The sequence below is a fragment of the Cynoglossus semilaevis genome, chromosome 14, assembly GCF_000523025.1.
Source record: "Cynoglossus semilaevis isolate Cse_v1.0 chromosome 14, Cse_v1.0, whole genome shotgun sequence".
Taxonomy (NCBI): Eukaryota; Metazoa; Chordata; class Actinopteri; order Pleuronectiformes; family Cynoglossidae; genus Cynoglossus; species Cynoglossus semilaevis.
The window spans coordinates 16,394,571-16,413,366 of record NC_024320.1 but is presented as its reverse complement, the minus strand read 5'-3'; the positions used below and the strand labels follow the sequence as shown (position 1 = coordinate 16,413,366).

General features: G+C 38.8%; 2 protein-coding genes across 12 annotated transcripts in view; both read right to left on the bottom strand.

The window, feature by feature from the left end:
* The window catches only part of agap1 (ArfGAP with GTPase domain, ankyrin repeat and PH domain 1), a 64,498-nt gene extending 52,078 nt beyond the window's left edge, over window positions 1-12,420 (bottom strand). For 2 of the 7 annotated variants that reach the window (XM_017038381.2, XM_017038378.2), the window contains exon 1: window positions 1,432-11,215. In XM_017038381.2, the coding sequence (XP_016893870.1) occupies window positions 1,432-2,542 (1,111 nt within the window). In that variant the 5' untranslated portion in view covers window positions 2,543-11,215. The other 5 variants (XM_008325420.3, XM_008325421.3, XM_025062396.1 and 2 more) reach the window with 5 other exon arrangements.
* A 1,443-nt stretch (window positions 12,421-13,863) lies between these two features.
* Window positions 13,864-18,238, bottom strand: LOC103389824 (ras-related protein ralB-A-like). 5 transcript variants are annotated; one of them, XM_017038405.2, is made up of 7 exons: window positions 18,085-18,205; window positions 17,779-17,952; window positions 17,214-17,242; window positions 16,678-16,854; window positions 16,390-16,598; window positions 16,119-16,293; window positions 13,864-14,943 (listed from the first exon to the last, which is right to left on the bottom strand). In XM_017038405.2, the coding sequence occupies exons 4-7, from the start codon at window positions 16,789-16,791 to the stop codon at window positions 14,836-14,838; spliced, it is 606 nt and encodes a 201-aa protein (XP_016893894.1). In that variant the 5' UTR covers window positions 16,792-16,854; window positions 17,214-17,242; window positions 17,779-17,952; window positions 18,085-18,205; the 3' UTR covers window positions 13,864-14,835. The 5 variants fall into 5 exon arrangements, with proteins under 5 accessions (XP_016893894.1, XP_024918211.1, XP_016893895.1 ...); XM_025062443.1 differs by having other exon boundaries at window positions 16,678-16,838; XM_017038406.2 differs by lacking the exon at window positions 17,214-17,242.
* Between the last annotated feature and the right edge of the window lie 558 nt (window positions 18,239-18,796).

Genomic DNA, 18,796 nt, shown 5'->3' with positions numbered 1-18,796 from the left:
GTCTGTGGACTAGGAATCAGGGGTTGGACCTGCACATGTTTAGGATTCCTCAGCTTTGGTCAATCAGCAGCTTCCTGCTGTTAATGCTGTAATAAACTAAAGATAAAGACGCTGGCGAAGGCTGATCAAATTAGTCATGAATTGTCCTTTAAAAAAAAAAAAAAGAGCACTGCCAAGTACTTGGAGCCAATTCCAAGGAACCCCACTGTTCATTCTAATAGTGCTTACGTTTTCACCAAACATTCTTCAAGTGCTGTGAAGATTGTGTGCAGAGTTTAACCACGTAACAAAGTCTGCAGGAACTACAGGCGTAAGTCAAAGGAATAGTATATGAACGATAAAGTAGCTGCAATTACAACGAAGGAACATCTAAAAGAAAAGTTGGCTGTTTTTATTAGAAGCTCCCATGTGGCTGACAAACTAAAATTAGAGATTTCCTCAAGGGATCTTGATGGGAATGTCTCTGTTTCTCTGGAACTGGATCTGAAACTCATGTCTTAGAAAGATGTAAAACATGTGACAGACCATGAGCAGTTGATGAAAATCTTTGGTGACATCAGAAGTCAACTGATGAGGAGCTCCATCTGAAACCTCCATTTTCTGCTTTGACAAAAGTCGTTTTCTGAATAGAAAAACCACCCACTGTCCAACAAGTGAGTGATAAACTAAGAATCCAAATACATGGGTTTGAGAACAGATGTCCAGTCCTGCAGCTGAGAACATCTGAGTGTGTGTGTGTGTGTGTGTGTGTGTGTTAGTCCACTTCCTCCCTGCTCATGTTTTCCATCATCTGCATGGAAAGAGGATGCTGAAAGGGTATGTTGTTTGTGTTGGTGTAAATATGTGTGTGTGTGTGTGTGTGTGTGTGTGTAGTGTTTTCATGGAGCTGTCAGATCCTCATTGAACCTGTTCCTGGTCATCAGACACAAACTTCTCCTTCTGACTGTTATTTTAAATCATGTGTTTTTTTTCCCATCTGGATTCTTTTATTTGGTTCTGTTTGATTCTCGGCCGTCACTGTTAAGCTGAGTATACTGAAATCATTTTTCTGTGTTTTTAGTGCTTTTTCTGTCCAGAACACACACACACACACACACATACACAAACTTTCCTTTATAAACCTTTTTAAATTTTCTTTAAGTTTAGCTAAGACAAACCTCCATCCTTCTGCCTCCATCAACAAGTTCAACTGGTATTCAGTTTAGGTCGACCTCAGTTACCCAAACTGACCAGCAGTGGACTAGCAGGTCCGCTGTCCTTGAAGCTAAAACCACAGACCTTCTCTATGGAACTATCATTTGAAACATCAGAGACACCCAGAGGCCGACCCAAGATTCAAGGACCAAACCAAAACCATAATACTATAAGTCCAGGATTCATTACATCTTAGGCTGGAACAAGAACGCCAAACAGACAAAAAGACTTTTTTACCGTCAGCACTTCTTCCGTTCATACTCTCAGAACTGGACTGTGACAGTGCCGACCTCCCACTCTTACGCAGTGGCCGGTTGATGCTGGGGCTTCCACCTGGTGTAGACGCCAATGCTCCATCTCTCCTGGAGAAAATCCCACTGAAGAAGCGAACCAAACGTCTGTCACTGGAGCGTCCTCCTGCTTCACGCAGCTGAAACCCACCTCCTCCACCGTCTGGCAGGTCCTTCTCGGCCACCAGTCGCAGCAGGTCGCTGTTGTCTAGAGTCCGGTTCTTGCCGCCACATGCTCTTTCCCAGCGATTTAGCTCTGAGAAGGAGGCTGTCTTGTTGAGGATGGCCCCCACCTCCAGCGTCCTGCTCTTCTGCCTGCTGAGATCATGGTGGGGAGGGGTTGGTGTTGATGGAGTTGCTGTTGGAGAAGCCACAGAGGTGTCCTGACCTCTGACAGAGATGGAACTGCTGTGGTTTTTGTCTTTAGAGAGGGCTTTTAGCCGCAGTAGCTCACCGCCAGTCCAGTGTCTGAAGCTGAAGCTCCGACAGAGGAGACCTGGAGTCTGCTTTAGAGGAGGTGTCGTCTCTGGAACAAGAGGTATTACCTCCTCACTTGTCAGAAGATTATCAGAGCTCTCCCTTTCCTCCATACTCTTTACCTTCAGGAGTCCCTTCTTCTTGTCCACATTCCTAACTGTAGCTCCGGAGCAGATAACCTCCCTGAAATCTTCTGAATTCTGATTTGTGGCCTCTCCCTGAGCATCCTGCTCTGCTAAGATACCGGTTTTCTTCTCCTTCAGCTGCCTTTTGGCACTCTTCAGTCTTCCCAGCTCCAGCTGACCAGTGCTGAAGGTTCTGAAACTCCTAGTCCATCCTTGGGTTAATGTTGCCTGCTCCTCAGACTCATTCTCCACCTCCCTCAGTTCTTCTAGGAGTCCACCGTTACTGCATTGTACCTCCACTGAGGTCCCTCTTTTGAAAGCACTCACCTTGGGGTCATCAACTTGTTGTGGTTCCGTTTCAGCGTCCAGACTCTCCCTCTTCACCAGGGTGAGGGAGATGCGGTAGACTGTTTTCCTCTGAGGCGTGCCTCTCTCCATGCTGTCCAAAAGGTGCATCCCTGACAGGGAACCACTAACTCGTCATCAGATCTCTTTTCTTCTACTTTGCTACAGCAATTGTAACCTAAAAAACCCACTCTGAAAAAAAACATCTGTGAGACTGAGGCTAAGATCCAGATGTGGACTCTGAGGTAGGAAGCACATTCTCTGTGGTTCCCAGTGGAATTTAAACTGGCAGTTGTGTCCTCAGCTTTTCTGTTTAAAATTAAAATCACTTTGACTCAAGGCAGTGAAAGAGTGACTGCTTCAGATCCTGCTCCTGTATCCTCCATTCTGGGTCAAACGTAGAGTAAACATTATCTTAGATCCATGTCCCGGACGGTGGTGTTTGAGCCGCGGCTCCCATTGTGTGTTTATTTCATCCCCCGCAGAGCAGCAGGAGCAGCAGCACTCCCCTCTGACCAGTTTCAGTTGTGATTTAAATGCTTCTTCTTTAGAGTAAAGCAGACATGCAGACTCCAGACCTCCTCCTCCTCATGACCGCCTCCTCTTCTGCCCCAACAACTGCCTTTCAAACCCGCAGACAGAGACTCACAGAGCGGCTGCCGCTGCCGCCTCCACTGTCCTATTCGCTGAGCTACTCACTCATTCTTGCTCTCTCTCTCTCACACACACACACACAAACACAAACACTGCCTAAAGCAGGAGAGGACGATGGTAAAACATGGCCTGTAGTCTGTCAACAGCACTGACCTGGATCTGAAGCCATGGTTCGTTTTTTGCCGGCCTTCTTTAACACATAAATGTAGAAATAACTACGAGCAAAAACATCAATTAAATTAGAAAATAACTTCCAGATAAACCTAGACAATACAATATTATACAACAAACAATAAATATTTGTTAAACGTTTTTTAAAATCAAATTTTACTTTTGTGTATTTCTAAGATTTTATTTAAAAGAAAGTCTGAAGATCACAAAATGCTTTGGATTTGTAAACAAAACCAAATGCTTTAGGGGGATTCTTACCGATTCTTAAGCTATGAAAGTGAAATAAATGATGAAAACACAGGTAACAAAAGAAACTTAAAAGTTTAACCAGAGGCAAGTTTAAACTCTCGTCAAATTTCATCTACAAATAATCCACAGAACAGAAAGTCCAGTCCAGGTTTAACATGATGTGGAGACAAGGAAGAGGGGGAGGGGCCACACACACAGATACACCCACAGGCACAGGAACACACTCACACACAGGGCTGCTGTCAGTTTATATTAAGCCATAACAGATTTGATTAAGTGTGAATTAAAAGCATTTACTTTTAGTGAATTAAAAAAGTAATCTATAAAAAAGGAGAAAGTGTTAAATTAGGTCAAACGAGAAACTGCTCAGATTAAAAAGAAACTGATCTTTTAAGGTGGTTTCAGATGTATCTCGATGGATCGATGGAGTTGGTCAGAGGTTTGATTTGTCACACTGATATTTAGAACAGTATCATATCGAGAGACAGTTAAAAATAACACGAATGTGGAGAAGCAGAAGGAGGAGGTAAAGTCCATGCTCCCATGTCCTACTCCTCCTCTGAAGTCAGAGGAGAAAGAGCAGGTTTCTACCTTAAACTGAAAGCAGAGGAGCAAAAGTAGGTCACATGACTAAAATATTAAAGATGAAATCAAATATGAATAGTCAGACATTAGTGCTGCTGCAGCCACATCATCACAATATGTACACATGTGCACGCACACCCCCCTACACACACACACACACACACACACACACAAACAAACATTTGCACACACAGATGTTGTAGAACAAGTTGAACGAAAAACACTGTTACTGTTTCACTGATGTTTAACAAACAAACAGACGTAACTGACGCAGCTGCAGATACTGTGGCAGACACGTGTTACAGCATGTGTATTGTGTTACTGTTTGTAAACCAACCGACCCAACAAGGGTCGGCAAACACTGACCGAGTTCTAATCAATATCAAACAAGGCTTTCAGTTCAAAATGAAACCTAAAAAAAGAAATCATAAATAATAAAATAACATTTACTCAGGACTAGGGCTGGGCGATCTGGACTAAAAGCCACATCTTAACATTTTGCCTATATGATCAATATAGATATGTTATGTAATTTACTCCTAAAGCATTATAGCATATTTGATTACTTTTTTTTCCAGACACAAACACTTTAAAAAACAAACTCTCAGTTATGACTTTAGGCAACATGCCAAATGTCATACAGGCATCTCTATTAACAGAGGTCACACTGCACAATATCAAAATGTATAAAACAAACTGAACAAAAAAAAAGGTCTAATATATTATTGTGAAATAAAAATGGCCTTGAATAAAATAAAACTTTCCTGCATGACAAAAATATACAGTAATTAGACCAAACACTCGGTTTTGGTGCCTTAATCATCAGATTTTCAAATTTCTGATGGTCACTGAACGCCCCCTCATTGCGGACCAACACTGTTTACAATTATTTTAATTTGAAATATTTAAAGCATAATAATGTGTTCATAGGGGTTTAATTACTTTTCAGACGGTGATTTTTCAAACCCACTACCGCAGGGACGTGCGCCTGTTACCTATTGTGCCTATGGGGCTCAGCGCTGTCAGTCATGTACCTCATTGCACGTCACTGACCCCTATCCCTATCTATATTTTTTTTTTGAGGAAGCACTTTGTTTTTATTTGGTACAACAACAGTGTCTGAGAATCAGGAACCAGGATAACAGTCTCTCTGTCTCACCGTCTCTTAAACACCGACTTTGTAGGAATCCAGGACTCCTCACAGGAAAATAACAGGAATTATACAAAAGATTATGAGGAAGAGGAAGCAAGGAAGAAAAAGGAAAGAGGAAGCTAACTAAATCTGGTTCATGACTGTTACCATGGTAACTGGGAGAGGGGCACAGCTGACTTGGTGAGTGTGTAATAGGGAGACCCATCTGTTTTTGAAAATGAAAAAATGAATAAACGGAATAACAATCTACACAAAAATAAAATTTGTATTTTGTTGTTAGGTCTGTGCTGTGATGGGGATGAGCTTATCAATACTTTTTTTTTTTAATAATATCATTCCGTTATCTGCTGTGGTTCTACTGTTGTCATAACCTGAGCTCTATCTGGCCCAACTCTAATGAGTATTGACTAGGGATGCACCGAATATCTGCCACCGAAAATTTTAGGCTGAAAAAGGCCCAAAAGTGCATTTTTTCGGCTTTAAGACAAAATGTGTAATGCTACAATTTTTAGACAGGGTGCATCTGCAAAGAATTTCTCCATGTCGGGTTTAATTTATCACCTGAAATCCAAAAATCCCGATCGCTATGTTGAATATAAGAGGAAGGATAGCCTCTTTTGGCTGCATACGGCGCAGACCAGGAGCTCCCCACGACATTCGCTTCATACCAGAGCATTTTCTCTCTTCTTGTCCCATTTGAGCAGCTAATTAAAGAGATCAGCTTCTCTGATGCATCTGCAGCAGATGTTATTCCTTTAATCGAGACGGAACATCGAGACAGAACACGGAGTGAAAACAATGAACGTCCACTCACAGAATCTGTCAGCACATGTTTCACTGAGATCTACTCGGATCCTCTCACGACTGTACTTAATCCACGTTCCAAAGATCATTACTTGGAGGCGGGAATAAAGCAGCGCACACGAGAAATCATCCAGCAAATGACTTAAATGCACTTTGTGTTTTTAATGAGAGAACATACTGTATTTAACTTTACAATCTATCAGAAGGCCAGTAGGCTTTATTTTATTTTATATTGTGCATTGTTGAAATGTGCTAAATATATATATTTTGTAATTGTTTTATTAATTAAAACATAAATGTTGTGTTTTGGGTTTTTGGCCTTGGCTTCTTTATTTTTGGTTTTCGGTTTAAGCCAAGAATTTTAATTTCAGTGCATCCCTAGTATTTACTACTTAACACATTCATTTGGAAAATATTTTCCCTGATGATTTTCTGACCCCAACATCTGTGTTAAATCTGGAAACAAAAACAAAAGAGATGAGGATGAAAACACTGGTCTTGTGAAAGTGTGTGTGTGTTTGATACTGAACGCCTTTCATATAAAACTAACACACAGAGAAGCTGACAGATCCTCACAAACGTCCCAGCTGAGTTAAAAGAGCACAGCTCTCTGCCTCCACCTGTTGGACCGCATCGATCATCACATTACAATGAGCTGCGTAGCAGATTTAACAATTCTCAAATGAAAAATGTTGGGTTCTTTGACGTTACAAAATCTCACTCGATCCGTGTTGATGTAAAAAAAAATGTATCTAAATGTATGAATTATTCCTAACAAAACCAATACATATATGTTTATTAATTCCTTTTTTTTAATCCACACTGACATACTGACATACATTCACACATGATTTTGACACTAGTTTGAACTCATTCACACTAATTCATGTTGGTTGAGACACATTTACTTTGGTTTATGCAGTGGAAACCTCGGTTGTCGAACGCCTCCTTATTTTGAACAATTTGGTTCACAAACTATATTTTTATTGTTTTTTTATTGTCTCAGATATTAGAAGTGGAAAAGTTGCTACCGATTTGGATCAATGAGAAGCAGTTGGCCGTCGACAGCAAAGCGAACATTGCGCAATCATGCCTCATGAGTACCAGTAAGGATGAATGAAATTGCGATTTATAACTATAGTCTTTATTCAGTTGTGTTTATCTTTTGTGTTAGATCTAAATATTTTCATTGGTTTTGTGTATTCTGTGAATTTTAATAAGTAGTCATCCAGGGTCCAGGAACCGATTAATCCATTTTGCATTGATTCCTATGGGGAAAATTGTTTCAGTTTCCGAACTTTCCGGTTCATAAAAGGCCCTCAGGAATGTATGAAGCTCGAAAAAAGGAGGATCCATTGTAATTACTTCTACGAGTTATTTGATTTGATTTACAAATTAAATTCTAGTTATTTACACTGTTTCACATTCATTCACACTGGTCATTTGCATTGGTTCACACTGATTGACATCAGTTATTCACTGGTGTTTACATTCATTTACACTGGTAATTCCTACTCTGTTGATGAAATCAACATATATTATAATATATAAAATTATATGTTGAAAATATAGAAACTGTTTCAGTTGTTTTGATGAGATCTTTTTTTCCATCCTCTCCACTTGTTCAGGAATTCTGGGAATTCCCACTCTCACTCAGTCTTCACACAAGCCTCATTTTTCTCCCACGATTCTTTGTTGACGGGGCGTTGCCCAGGGATCGGGTTTCCACTTTTTCCCTTGTCCCCTCTGTCCTTGTCCTTTCAAATCTCGTCTCCTCCTTCCTATTGCTGTCCCCTTGTCCTCAAACAGATTCTACATCATTCTTAACAGTGAATTGCGTCTTCAAAGTATCCGAAACCGTCAGCGTAAGAGAATTAAGAAACTAAACGGTTCTTGTTCTTTGGCTTAGAAAAGGATGCCCCTTCACAATTGTCTGAGGTTCCCAAGTTATAAAAACTGATGAAAACAAAACCAGTTCTTAAAGGGATGGTCCAGTTCCTGGTCTCTTTACAGACCCTGGTCTGATCAGGCTAATCAGATCAGCTGCTGCTGCCACTTCTACTCTACTTCGTTCTAGTGGTAAATTAAACAGTTCCTACATCATTTATGGATGATGGAGACCCGACCTAGAGCTGCAGGAGACCATCTGCTGATTTCCTCTGGGCAGAACACGGACTAGTTCCATTCAGTCCAGTATCCCTCAGTCCTCTGAAGTTTTGGATCCATGAAACAGGAGGTGATATCAGCACCTCGGGGTAGCCATATCATCCTTCTTTTCCACTTCTTCCCTATAGCAGCATATTGCCTTCAGATCCAAACTGACCCTGGTTTTCAGGCTCACAACAAAAAAACAAAACCAGTAAAAACCACACACAGACTGAAGACTGTATTGTTCTACAGCAAACAGGAAGGTCTTCTATTTTTATAGCTGAAGCAGATCCGTGCAGGACTCTGCTATTGTTCTTATGTCGTCAATGTCTAAAGCTTCCTGTCATCATACACAGAAGCTGCAGCTGCTGAGAATACGAAAAGAAGAAATGATTAAGGCAGTTTGACCCTTCAAGTCCACCTGTTACCCCTCACATCTGAAGAATATGTATATAAAACCAAGTCAATGAGTAGTCACTCCCTTTACTTTATATCATTTGGACAAACCACTGGAGACTCCACAATGTCGGCAGACAAACCACGGAAAGCCGAGACGCAGCATTATCTTGGTGCAGTACTGACAAATGACAGAGAGGATCCGTAGAGACTGAGGGAAAACTGGGTCACGTGTGGGTCACACATGGGACACATAGTGAGCTCACTAACTGTAGGTGGGTAAAAAAAAACAAAAAACAAAAGCAGCAGGAGACAAATGAGGAGGAGGAGGTGTGGAAATACAGAGATGGCAGATTAAATCTGTCCGGAAGATTAAATTATACTAGATAAAAAGATGAGAACAAACAGATGAATCTGCTCCAGAGACAAAAAACATCGGACAGATCAAGGCCTGAACCTGTCGAGGCCTTTTTTCCTCTCAGAGTAAAGAAAAATTAGGGCTAAACAATGCATTGTAATACCTTTTAATGTGATATTAAATGAAACTATATTGTTTATAAAGATGTATCTAAGCTTGCCATACAATTCTATTACTTAAGATGGCCAGTTTGAGTCTGAGTCTGTCTTAATCTTCATTCTGTTTGAGATACAACAAGTCTCTTGCAATGGCGGGATGCTTCCAGTTAGTGGGTGAGCAAAGCAAGAGAAAAGAGGGAGTGTTGAGCATCAGGTTACGTCCTGACAGAGACAGTGGCTCGGTTTAAACCTCTTTTCTGGCTATAAATGTTAAAATGAAACCTCTTAACGTGCACACTCGACTTTGGCTCTGCTTAATGCGGCGTGTTGAATTATAACATAAATGATGTGGTCGTAATGTTCATTTACGGTAAAGTCATTTCCTGTTGCATTTGCAAAACAGAAGAGGTTTGTGTAAAGCAGGAGGCAGCTTCTTTACACACTATTTAATTTTATAAGCATATTTTCTTTCTTCCTTAAAATAAAGAATGTAAGTGGCTATTTTTAATCACTATTTTACAGAGAATATAGAAATGTATATATTTAAGACCAAGATTTATCAGAAAATGACCAAGGTATTCCTTTCAGTCGTCTTTCTTTTTCTTCTCAGAGACAACTTTATCACCACATTAATAAACAACCCACCCGTGTCTTCTGCCTCCACTGCTGGTGTTTGACAGAGGCTGCTGCTACTGATACCACTACTACTGTCACTGATGTAACTGTCACTGTTGTCCTTTAAAGCTCTGGTTCATACAGCTGGCACTGCTGCTATTGTTATAACTGCCGACGATTTGACGATTACTGCAATCATTGATTTCATTACTGATTATGCTACTGATGTTACTGTATCTACACCTAGATCATCATATTTTTTGTCTTACTTCCCTACTTTCTGTATTATATTTTATTTAGCTGTTAGATATTAGTTGTTGTTGTTTTGTTTTTTTTTTGCCAAATTGGAGTAAAATATTTTGCTTTCAGTTATATTTTTTAATATTATAAACTTTAGATCACTTCTAAGGTGTTTCTAACTATATTTTTAGCTCACTTTCCCAGTTTAATTTCATTTTGTTTTGCAATGATTATCTAGTGTGACTTTTAAAACGAGTTAACAGTGTTCGTGTCATACAAACAGCATCAGAATGACAAAGATGGCTTCAACAGCAGTGTAAAATATCTTCACTGCCACCAACGTAAAAACCAGTGCTGCAGCTGCATCAGTGAAGCACTGGTTCTCTTCCAACACAAATATTGTTGTTGCTCAGAACACACAAAAGAGGAGCAGCAGCAGCAGCATCATCATCATCCATCGCCACATCAACAATGAATTTCAGTCACTTGGTATTTAAATCATTCTTCACAAACCCATAATTGCACAAAAAAAAAATCCCATTCGATGTACACCAAATTCAGCAGCTATAAACAAACATTAGGAACAAACTTAAAACACATTTCTACCTGTCCATACAAATATTGAAACAGTTCAGTGAAAGCTGAGCATTTAACACAGCACTGTGTGATAAAATCAAATGTCAGCACAAAAAAAGACTTCAAACAAGACCAGTGTAAATCATCCATTAAGTCAATGAGGTTTGGCAGAAAGTGAACCACTGTGCCCGTCTGTGGGTTTAGATTTGTGCATATAAAAACAGACACTGGACTTTTACAGAAACTGGTCATGGTTCACATCCACATTTGATTGTAACCATTTTCCTTTAGGGTAAACACACTTCACTGTCATTTCTTTTTAAAAATACAAATATATTCACAAGAACAACATCTACATTTAAGCTATTTAGTTATATTTCACAAACTCCTAGGTCTATCTGTGATAAATCTGTTCTTTGATAAGGTTTAGCGTATTCATAAGTTATATTTTGGAATAGTTTTATTTACATTCGTTTAACATACATGTAACTTATCGATATTTCTGAGCTGTGATTTTAGACTGAGAAGTAGCTTTTTTTGACTTTTGATTTTAATTTGCAATCAGCAACATCAGCAGATGTTGCTGATTGAAAACTAAAACTGCTTGTTCTAAAAACAACTATTTAATTCTGTGTCTTTGTTTGTCACCACAGTGGAGCACCAGAAACGTGGATGGTTTTGTAGTTCACCTACCTTCGATTGCAATGACGTGCTCCCTGATCTGATTCTGCAGTAGAGGCTCCTCCACCCGCTCCAGTAGCTCATAGATGGAATAGATGTTTGGATGCACAGACTCAAACCTCTGGATCTCATTCCGGATGGCAGCCGAGTTGGCCAAATGCTGCTGGTAGTTCATGATTGCCTATTTAAAAAATAATATCCCAGAGACACAATGGACGATACCTGGATAGCGTGGATGAAGGATGCTGTTGTCCCTCTGCTCCAAGAACAAGTGAAGATTGTTTGTTTCTTTAAAATACTTAGAAAAATGAACACACTAAATCATGATTTCCTTTTTTAATTTGGCTTTAGTCAGCCCTACATTGTCCAGACACTGGAATTATCGCCAGGTTTGGTGTGGAGGACAGGCTGTTGCTCCTTTCCTATAACGGTGCCTCTTCCACGGTTTGTCCCCGCTCCGCAGTCTGGTATGCGGTAGAGCGAGTACCGGCTCCCCATAATCTCCACAGTCCGCGTGGTTTACGAATTCCCACTTCTACTTCTTTGGTGCGTCTTCGAAGCAAAATGTACATTCATTTGTAGCACCAACTGACAAATATCGCTACAGGACTGGCTAATGCTAACCCTCTGTTAAACTTAACGGGCTTGATGCTACGTAGCTAATGCTATCTAGCCTTAGCTTCTAGGTTGAAAATAAACGGCCTTGTTAATGTTGCTAGACCGCTAATACTAAATGTTTGGGTCACCCACACCCCAGCGTTCTTAACGTAACCACTTCCCTGGTGTTAAAATTAGTTTTAAAATCACACCAGGGTCCGATTCCTACGCAGGAGCTGATTATTCTTCTGTAAGCAGAAGGTGAAGTAGGGAAGCGGCAAAGCCGCAACGGCGGTAGCGTCAGGAACAGTCTGTGGCTCTTGGTTTGGATCTGGTAGTCCGTGTTTTTCTGCTGCTTTACTTTTGCGAGCTGTCGTTGCCACCGTTAAAAAATGCGGCCCTGGTTGCGGCACAGAGAAAACGAGCAAATGGTTCGCCTCCAGGATGAGCGCAGGTGTTGTTATTTTAAAGCCTAAAAAGTCATAGGTGAGTCCGGCTTCCAGCTGGAGGAGCAGACCATCCTCCCTGACACTCCGGAGCTCTGAGAGTGAGTGTGCGTCCCACCGACGTCATTACGTCACACAACTCGTTCCACAAACAAGTGAACGTAGGAAAACATCCGGGAAGAACTTTCACAAAAAAGTAACCACATATCGACTTCCTATTCTTTTCAAAATATATTACACATCGCAAAATGTTTAGATATATTGTCCTTTTTCTTATTATTTGTTTATTTATTTTATTTATTTTATTATTTATGTATGCATTTTTGTATTTTGTATGTTTACTGTAGCATTGTTGATTGACTGGCTCAAATTGTAAGTCGCTTTGGAGCGTCATCTAAATGTATTGTAAAGTAATAAAATGTGTTATATATATATATGTTTAAATATTTTATTATGATATAATCATTATATTTATATAGTGATATATAGTGATATAAATATAATCATTTGCCCTGTCACAAAAAGTTACAGTTGGCTCAACGTTTACAAAAAGTGATTAAAGTAAATGTTTACCAAAACCAATAATCGTCATCAGCTGGAGAAAACAAAGTAGAGTAACTTGGCAGAGTTAGATGCAGGTGAAAAAGTATATAAACTTCATATGGTCCTTTACGATTCCCTCTGCAGGTATGTATAATGTGTGTTCCAGAAAGTGTGTCTGTGTGTTACCTCACTAACAAGTCTGACTTGTTTTATTGTCTGTGGTCTGATTCTAGCTCAGGTTAACCTGAGATGAAAGGATATTGTCACATTTTCTTGATCTTAGAACATTCTCAAAGGTCAAAGTTCAGGATGCTCTAGGAGTTGAGTTACAGTCCAAGTCTTTCGTCATTGGTGAAGACTTGAAATGTTTTTCTCAAGCAATTGAACTGTTTTTTTAATTTTAAGAATCGATCATTTGGTTTGAACTAAATGTGGTCACCTAATGTTTTTGGAAGTTTTACATACTTTCTATCTAAATAGTTTCTGTTAGATTTCATTTATTCCAGCTCCAGGTTTTTTGGGGCAGTCTGTTTTTATTTTATTTCACAGATGCCGCCCTCTGCTGGTAGCTGTAGCTTACATCAGCGTTTTCAGTCGCGTACAATAAACGAAAACGAATAAACATAAATTGTTGAAATTTGACAATTTGTTTTTGTTGTCGGAAACTTTGACCTTTATAATTTTCAATGATTTTATTTTGTGAAGGATTAAAATTTGTCCAATTTTACCAAAACGTTTTAAATGAAATAATTATATGATTAGTTACAACATTATTTAGTAAACCCATATAAAAACGATTAATTATTGGTCTTTTTTGTTACTTTCATTTTAATGACTTTTTTACATTTCTACATAAAACAATTTAAATTTATAACAACACCGTGAAACATTTTGACCTATCAAAAAGCACAGTTGAAGAGAAAAAATTCAGTGGTTAAGTTAATGTCAAAACTTGATTTTTCATCAATTTTTTTTAAATTTTCTTTTATACTTATCACCTTTTTATAGAATGGATTACACAAAATAATTTTCTTAAAGATTAAAAAAATAAAAGGTAATATTTTTGACAATTGAATATTTATTAGTATTAATATTTTAGGAAATATGATGCAAGATACTTATTCACACACACATACAGATACACAAAACAAAGAGACACACTATTTGATAGATTACAAGTTACACTGGGGTGTGTGTGTGAAGCATGTGAAGATCATATTTGATATAAAGGAGTGTTTGAAGTGTTTTCATATAATAACAGGAATGTGAGAAAAAAACGGCAAACAATAAAAAAGGTTTAAGGCACCGTGCACATTTCACTATGTACCAAACATCATCACTGAGATTTAGTTTATGTTGATGCTGCTGGTTCCACATCAAAGACCTTAAGGAACATCAGTGATATGTAGTGCTCACAGCACACAGGCGCTGCAGGTCCACTGCTGCCCACTTTGCTTTGTTTTGTGACTAAACTCAAACAAAAAAGAATTTATGTCACAAAATGCTCATTTGAACTTGGTTATTAAGGCAGCAGTAGGTAATCAACTGCTGTGTCACTGTGAGCTAAAATGACTGATTTTCTCTGTGAGGTTGGGTATTGAACAGAGCGTTATGGATAAACGTTGTTATTATGGTCTGTCAAACATCCACTCCATGAATGAGAGCGTGCATCACAAATGTAATGATTGTCTGTAGTTTCTTAATGTCTATATTTGGTTCTTTTTAAATAAACCTAATTTTTGTCTTTAAATAAAGAAAACATCAACAACAAGAACAACAACAGTGAAGAAAACTCCTACTCTCCAACAGTGAATGTGGAAGGAAATATTTACAAATGTGCGGCTGCAGTTCCTGACATTTTGAAGGGATTTTCAAATTAAAGTGACATTGAAGTGACATCCTCTGTTTCCAGAGTTCTCCTGTAAGCCTGCCTCTTTTTATTATTATTATTGTTATTACAACTATAATTATTCAAACTGTTGTTGCTGTTGTTGTTGAAGTTGTTGTTTTGCAGTTGTGTCAAGTCTAAGTCACAGTATACAACAGCGTTTCTTCTTCTTCTTTCCACTAGGGCCGTTCTTGTCTTTACTTTCTGACATTTTCTTCTTACGGACTTCCCTCATGAGGTCGAAGAAGACCTGCGAAAAAAACAGTTGACAGACCAAGAGTAAATTACTACAGAGATTGGATCTACACACATGCAACAACAAAAAAGCATGTTAAGAGGAACTTATTTGAAATTCATAAATTAATTAAATTAATTTTGGTTGACAGCTGGATCAATAAATATGTATTTAAGGTAACTTCAAAAACAAAAAGTTGTTTTTCATCTATATTTATCCATGCATTTGTCATCTGTCTACAATAGTCCAACTCTTTTGGCTCTAAACCCTGCAGTCTGGTTTGTTGTGGGTTTAACACCATTTACCTGTACCAGGAGTGTGGAAGCTTACAGTACACAAGCTCTAATATCTGTGCTCACTTCAACAAGATTTACACTGAGATAATACTCAGGGCTCGAACCACTGTAATTAAACCTTTGGTTTGGCAAAGAAGCCAAGCAATGCTATTGCTAGTAATCAGAACTTTAATCAGAAATTTAGAAAGAAAGTTGTAGCGGGGTTACACTGGGGACCAGCTCTGAGCTGACCATGGACCATGATGTTTGTACATGAGATTGTAATCGATGGTGAGAGTAGAGAGCAGGTGAAAGAAAACCTGGAGAGGTCAAGGTGTCACAGCAAGTGCAAGTAGAATACATGTGTGTAAATGAGAGTGACAAATGTAAATCTCCCTTGTTCATTAATAAATTATAGTCCAGAAAATTATATTGCATACCGTAGCAGTTGTGTGAGCCCTACTTTCCAACGGAGGGTTGCATTTCCCAGGTATATATTGTGTTTCTTGTCCATCTCATATCGTCTCTATACTTCTTAGTCTGTGCTACACTAAAATGCCAAATGATTGGCTCAACAGAGCCTCTTGATGACTATAGATGCAATGTTTTATTGTTAAATAATCGAGTATAGATTTTCTAATTGAATTTATAATTGTTCAAGAGGAACTGTATCACAAAAATGCTTAAAAAATAGAGGACGACCCCTCAACACTAGAGGTCAGATGGAAGCAGATGAGCCGCTGACGTAACCCCTAAAAGGAGCAGCAGAAAGAAGAAGGAAAAGAAAAAAGGTGCAATAATTGCCGTATGTATTTTTCCGTATTACACTGTCTGTATATAATACAAAAAACAATACATGTGGCAATTATTGCTCCTTTCTTACCCTTTTTCTGAACTGTAAAGCTTCATCCTCACCTTGTCTACATTGGCTCTGGTCTTGGCTGATGTTTCCACGTACTGGACTCCCCACTCATTGGCTTTGGAAGTGGCCTCGTCTGCAGAAACCTGCCGTCTTTCCTCCAGGTCTGACTTGTTCCCAACAAGGAGCAGAGGGATCAACTCCTCCTCCTTAACCCTCAGGATCTGCTCCCTAAAAAAAACCCCAATTATTTCTCAAAGTTCTATAAAAGTGTCCAGTGTAAATATCTACAGTTTTCCTAGAAATAAAACCACTTCAAATACAAACCTGAACTCTGATGTGGCAGTGAAGGACTCATGTTCAGTAATGGAGAAGACCAACAAGAAACCCTCTCCACTGCGGAAGTAGTTGTCCCTAATAGCAGCATAGTCTTCCTGACCTGCTGTGTCTAGGATGTCAATCTGGACATCTTCTCCATCCAGCACCACCTTCTTCCTGTAGCTATCAGCCTTAGTGGGTTCATAATCCTCAACAAACTGAGACCAGGACAGAAAAAAATGTTTAGCAGAACCTAAAAATCATTACTTGTTGGATAATGATGTTCTGGGGTCTCACCTCGTCATACATGAACTGCAGCGTGAGCGCTGACTTCCCAACGCCGCCGCTGCCTACCATGATCACTTTATGAAGAACCAGAGACGTCTGGTTCTTGTTCTTCCCTGACGCCATCACCCCAGTCTACCTCAGTCCACAAGCTCACAGCTCAGTTCTGTCAGCTTTGACCACCAATGACTGAAGACAAAGAGAGGGAAGACCAACATGAAAACAAGATGGTCCCGGAGAGACGGTGAAAAAGGAACATGAATGTCAGTGGAGAGACAAAAAAAGACCAGAAGAAAAAACCAGTACATCAGACAAGGAGCCAGAAGAAACCAGAGTAGACAATAAAGGAAGAACCAAGAGGTCAGTGAAGGGAACAGGAAGGAACCAGGTAGTCCGAGAAGGAACCAGAAGAGGCCAGGGGCAGGAGGAAGCAGGAGTTCAGAAAAGGAACCAGAAATGACAAGTAGGAACCAAAAAGAGGTTGAGGATTAAATATTGTATGCACTGAACATTTGAAGTCATTTTTGTTGAGATGTTTTCAGACTCACCAAGAGTTACAGTAAAACCTACTGTAGACCTGAAAGAAAGTGTAGTTTTATTTATTCTTAGTAAATTTATATTTATCAAACCTTTTCTTTTTCTAAGGTTTACTCCAGTGTGTTTTGTTATTTGTTCTGTGTTAATCTATTTTGCTAGATTTCAGCTAAATGAATAACCACAATATTATTTTTAAAATGATTTGTAATTTCTAAAGTATTAATAACAGAATGAGCTTTTTGAGAGGTGCTTTAGCGACATATGTGTAGGATAAATTAATCCAGTCTGATTCAGTAGTAGTGCTATATTTTTTTTACTATCACTAAAATCAATTAAAACGAACACTGATTTCATTTCTACAACTTTTTTTTTTACTTATAAGTTTAAAAACAGCAGCCTATGGTATGGTAGATGTTGACGGTTAGATAACGATTTGTTTACAGTATAAACACGGTGTAAAAAAGTGTTTATACTGGTCCTCTTACAGATAGGGCAGATGTCCTGTCTGTAAGAGGACGTCAGTAACATCAGTAGACGTGTAATGACGTGATGAAAACACACACAGTTTCTTCTTACAGTTTGCTGTGTCAATATCTTTTTGTCCACAGCTGTCAACTCTCCCAAAAGCTATCGACACTCCCCACAGTTCCTGCCTTCTCCACTTTTCCTCTCTGTGATTGGCCAGAAGAATTAACGGGCCTCGCTCTGATTTGCCACTGCGGCCGTCAGTCGTTGGCTGAGCGCTAGCCGCTAAGGCAGCGACAGATAAAGGTTTTTTTTAAAAACACATATTAAAACGCAGTTTCTGCGTAAACGGGGATACAAAAAGTAAGGCATAGTTTTTACAAAATGGCTAGTTAATAAATATAATATCTGACTCACCAACTGTGTTTGAACTCAGACTGTTGCTGTTAAGACAAAACTTCCACCAAGTTTAAGCAGAGTGAAGGTGCCCCACCTCACGCCCATACACTCACAGAGATCGTCTATGTACAACACCACCAGTCACTAAGAAGCCAGACTTTAACACACATACCTTACACAGAGCAAATGAATTTGGAAATACCAAAGGAGTGATACGTTTAGACATTTAGCTTCTTTGACATATGAGTCGGCAACATGAACCGGACATGACATCAGGGAATTCCATTTTATTCTTGATATGCCTTTAGATATTACTTTATTAGAATATGCAAAATTAGTATAATGCCTTTTAAAATGTCGGTTGCAAAACTAAATCATGTAACAATAAGAACGGTGCAATATATCGAAAGTTTTCGTATGCAATAGAACATTTATAAAATATTTTCCATACAACACTTTTATAGCCTTTCCTTTTTGTTTAACGTTTTAACTTTAAATTAAAAGTAATTTGTTAACTTACACATAAACACATCTTCATACACAACATATTTAATGATTATTAATTAAAATATAATTTACCGGTGGAACAAACAGTGTGATCAATAAAATTTAATCTAATCGAATATATTCATATAAAGCACACCTATTTAATTAATCCATTCAAGTGTATTCATGGTATAATAAAAAAGGTTATAATGTCTGTTAAGATAAATAAATACAACAGGAAAAT

Bases quoted from the DNA above. Each gene is read 5' to 3' on its own strand.
- LOC103389824 (XM_008325415.3), bottom strand. From the start codon at position 16,791: ATGGCGTCAGGGAAGAACAAGAACCAGACGTCTCTGGTTCTTCATAAA. The intron at 16,294-16,389 runs GTTTGTATTTGA...GGTTTTTTTTAG, and splicing joins ACTGCCACATCAGAGTTCAG to GGAGCAGATCCTGAGGGTTA. The intron at 14,944-16,118 runs GTGAGGATGAAG...TTTTTTTCGCAG, and splicing joins CCAGAGCCAATGTAGACAAG to GTCTTCTTCGACCTCATGAG.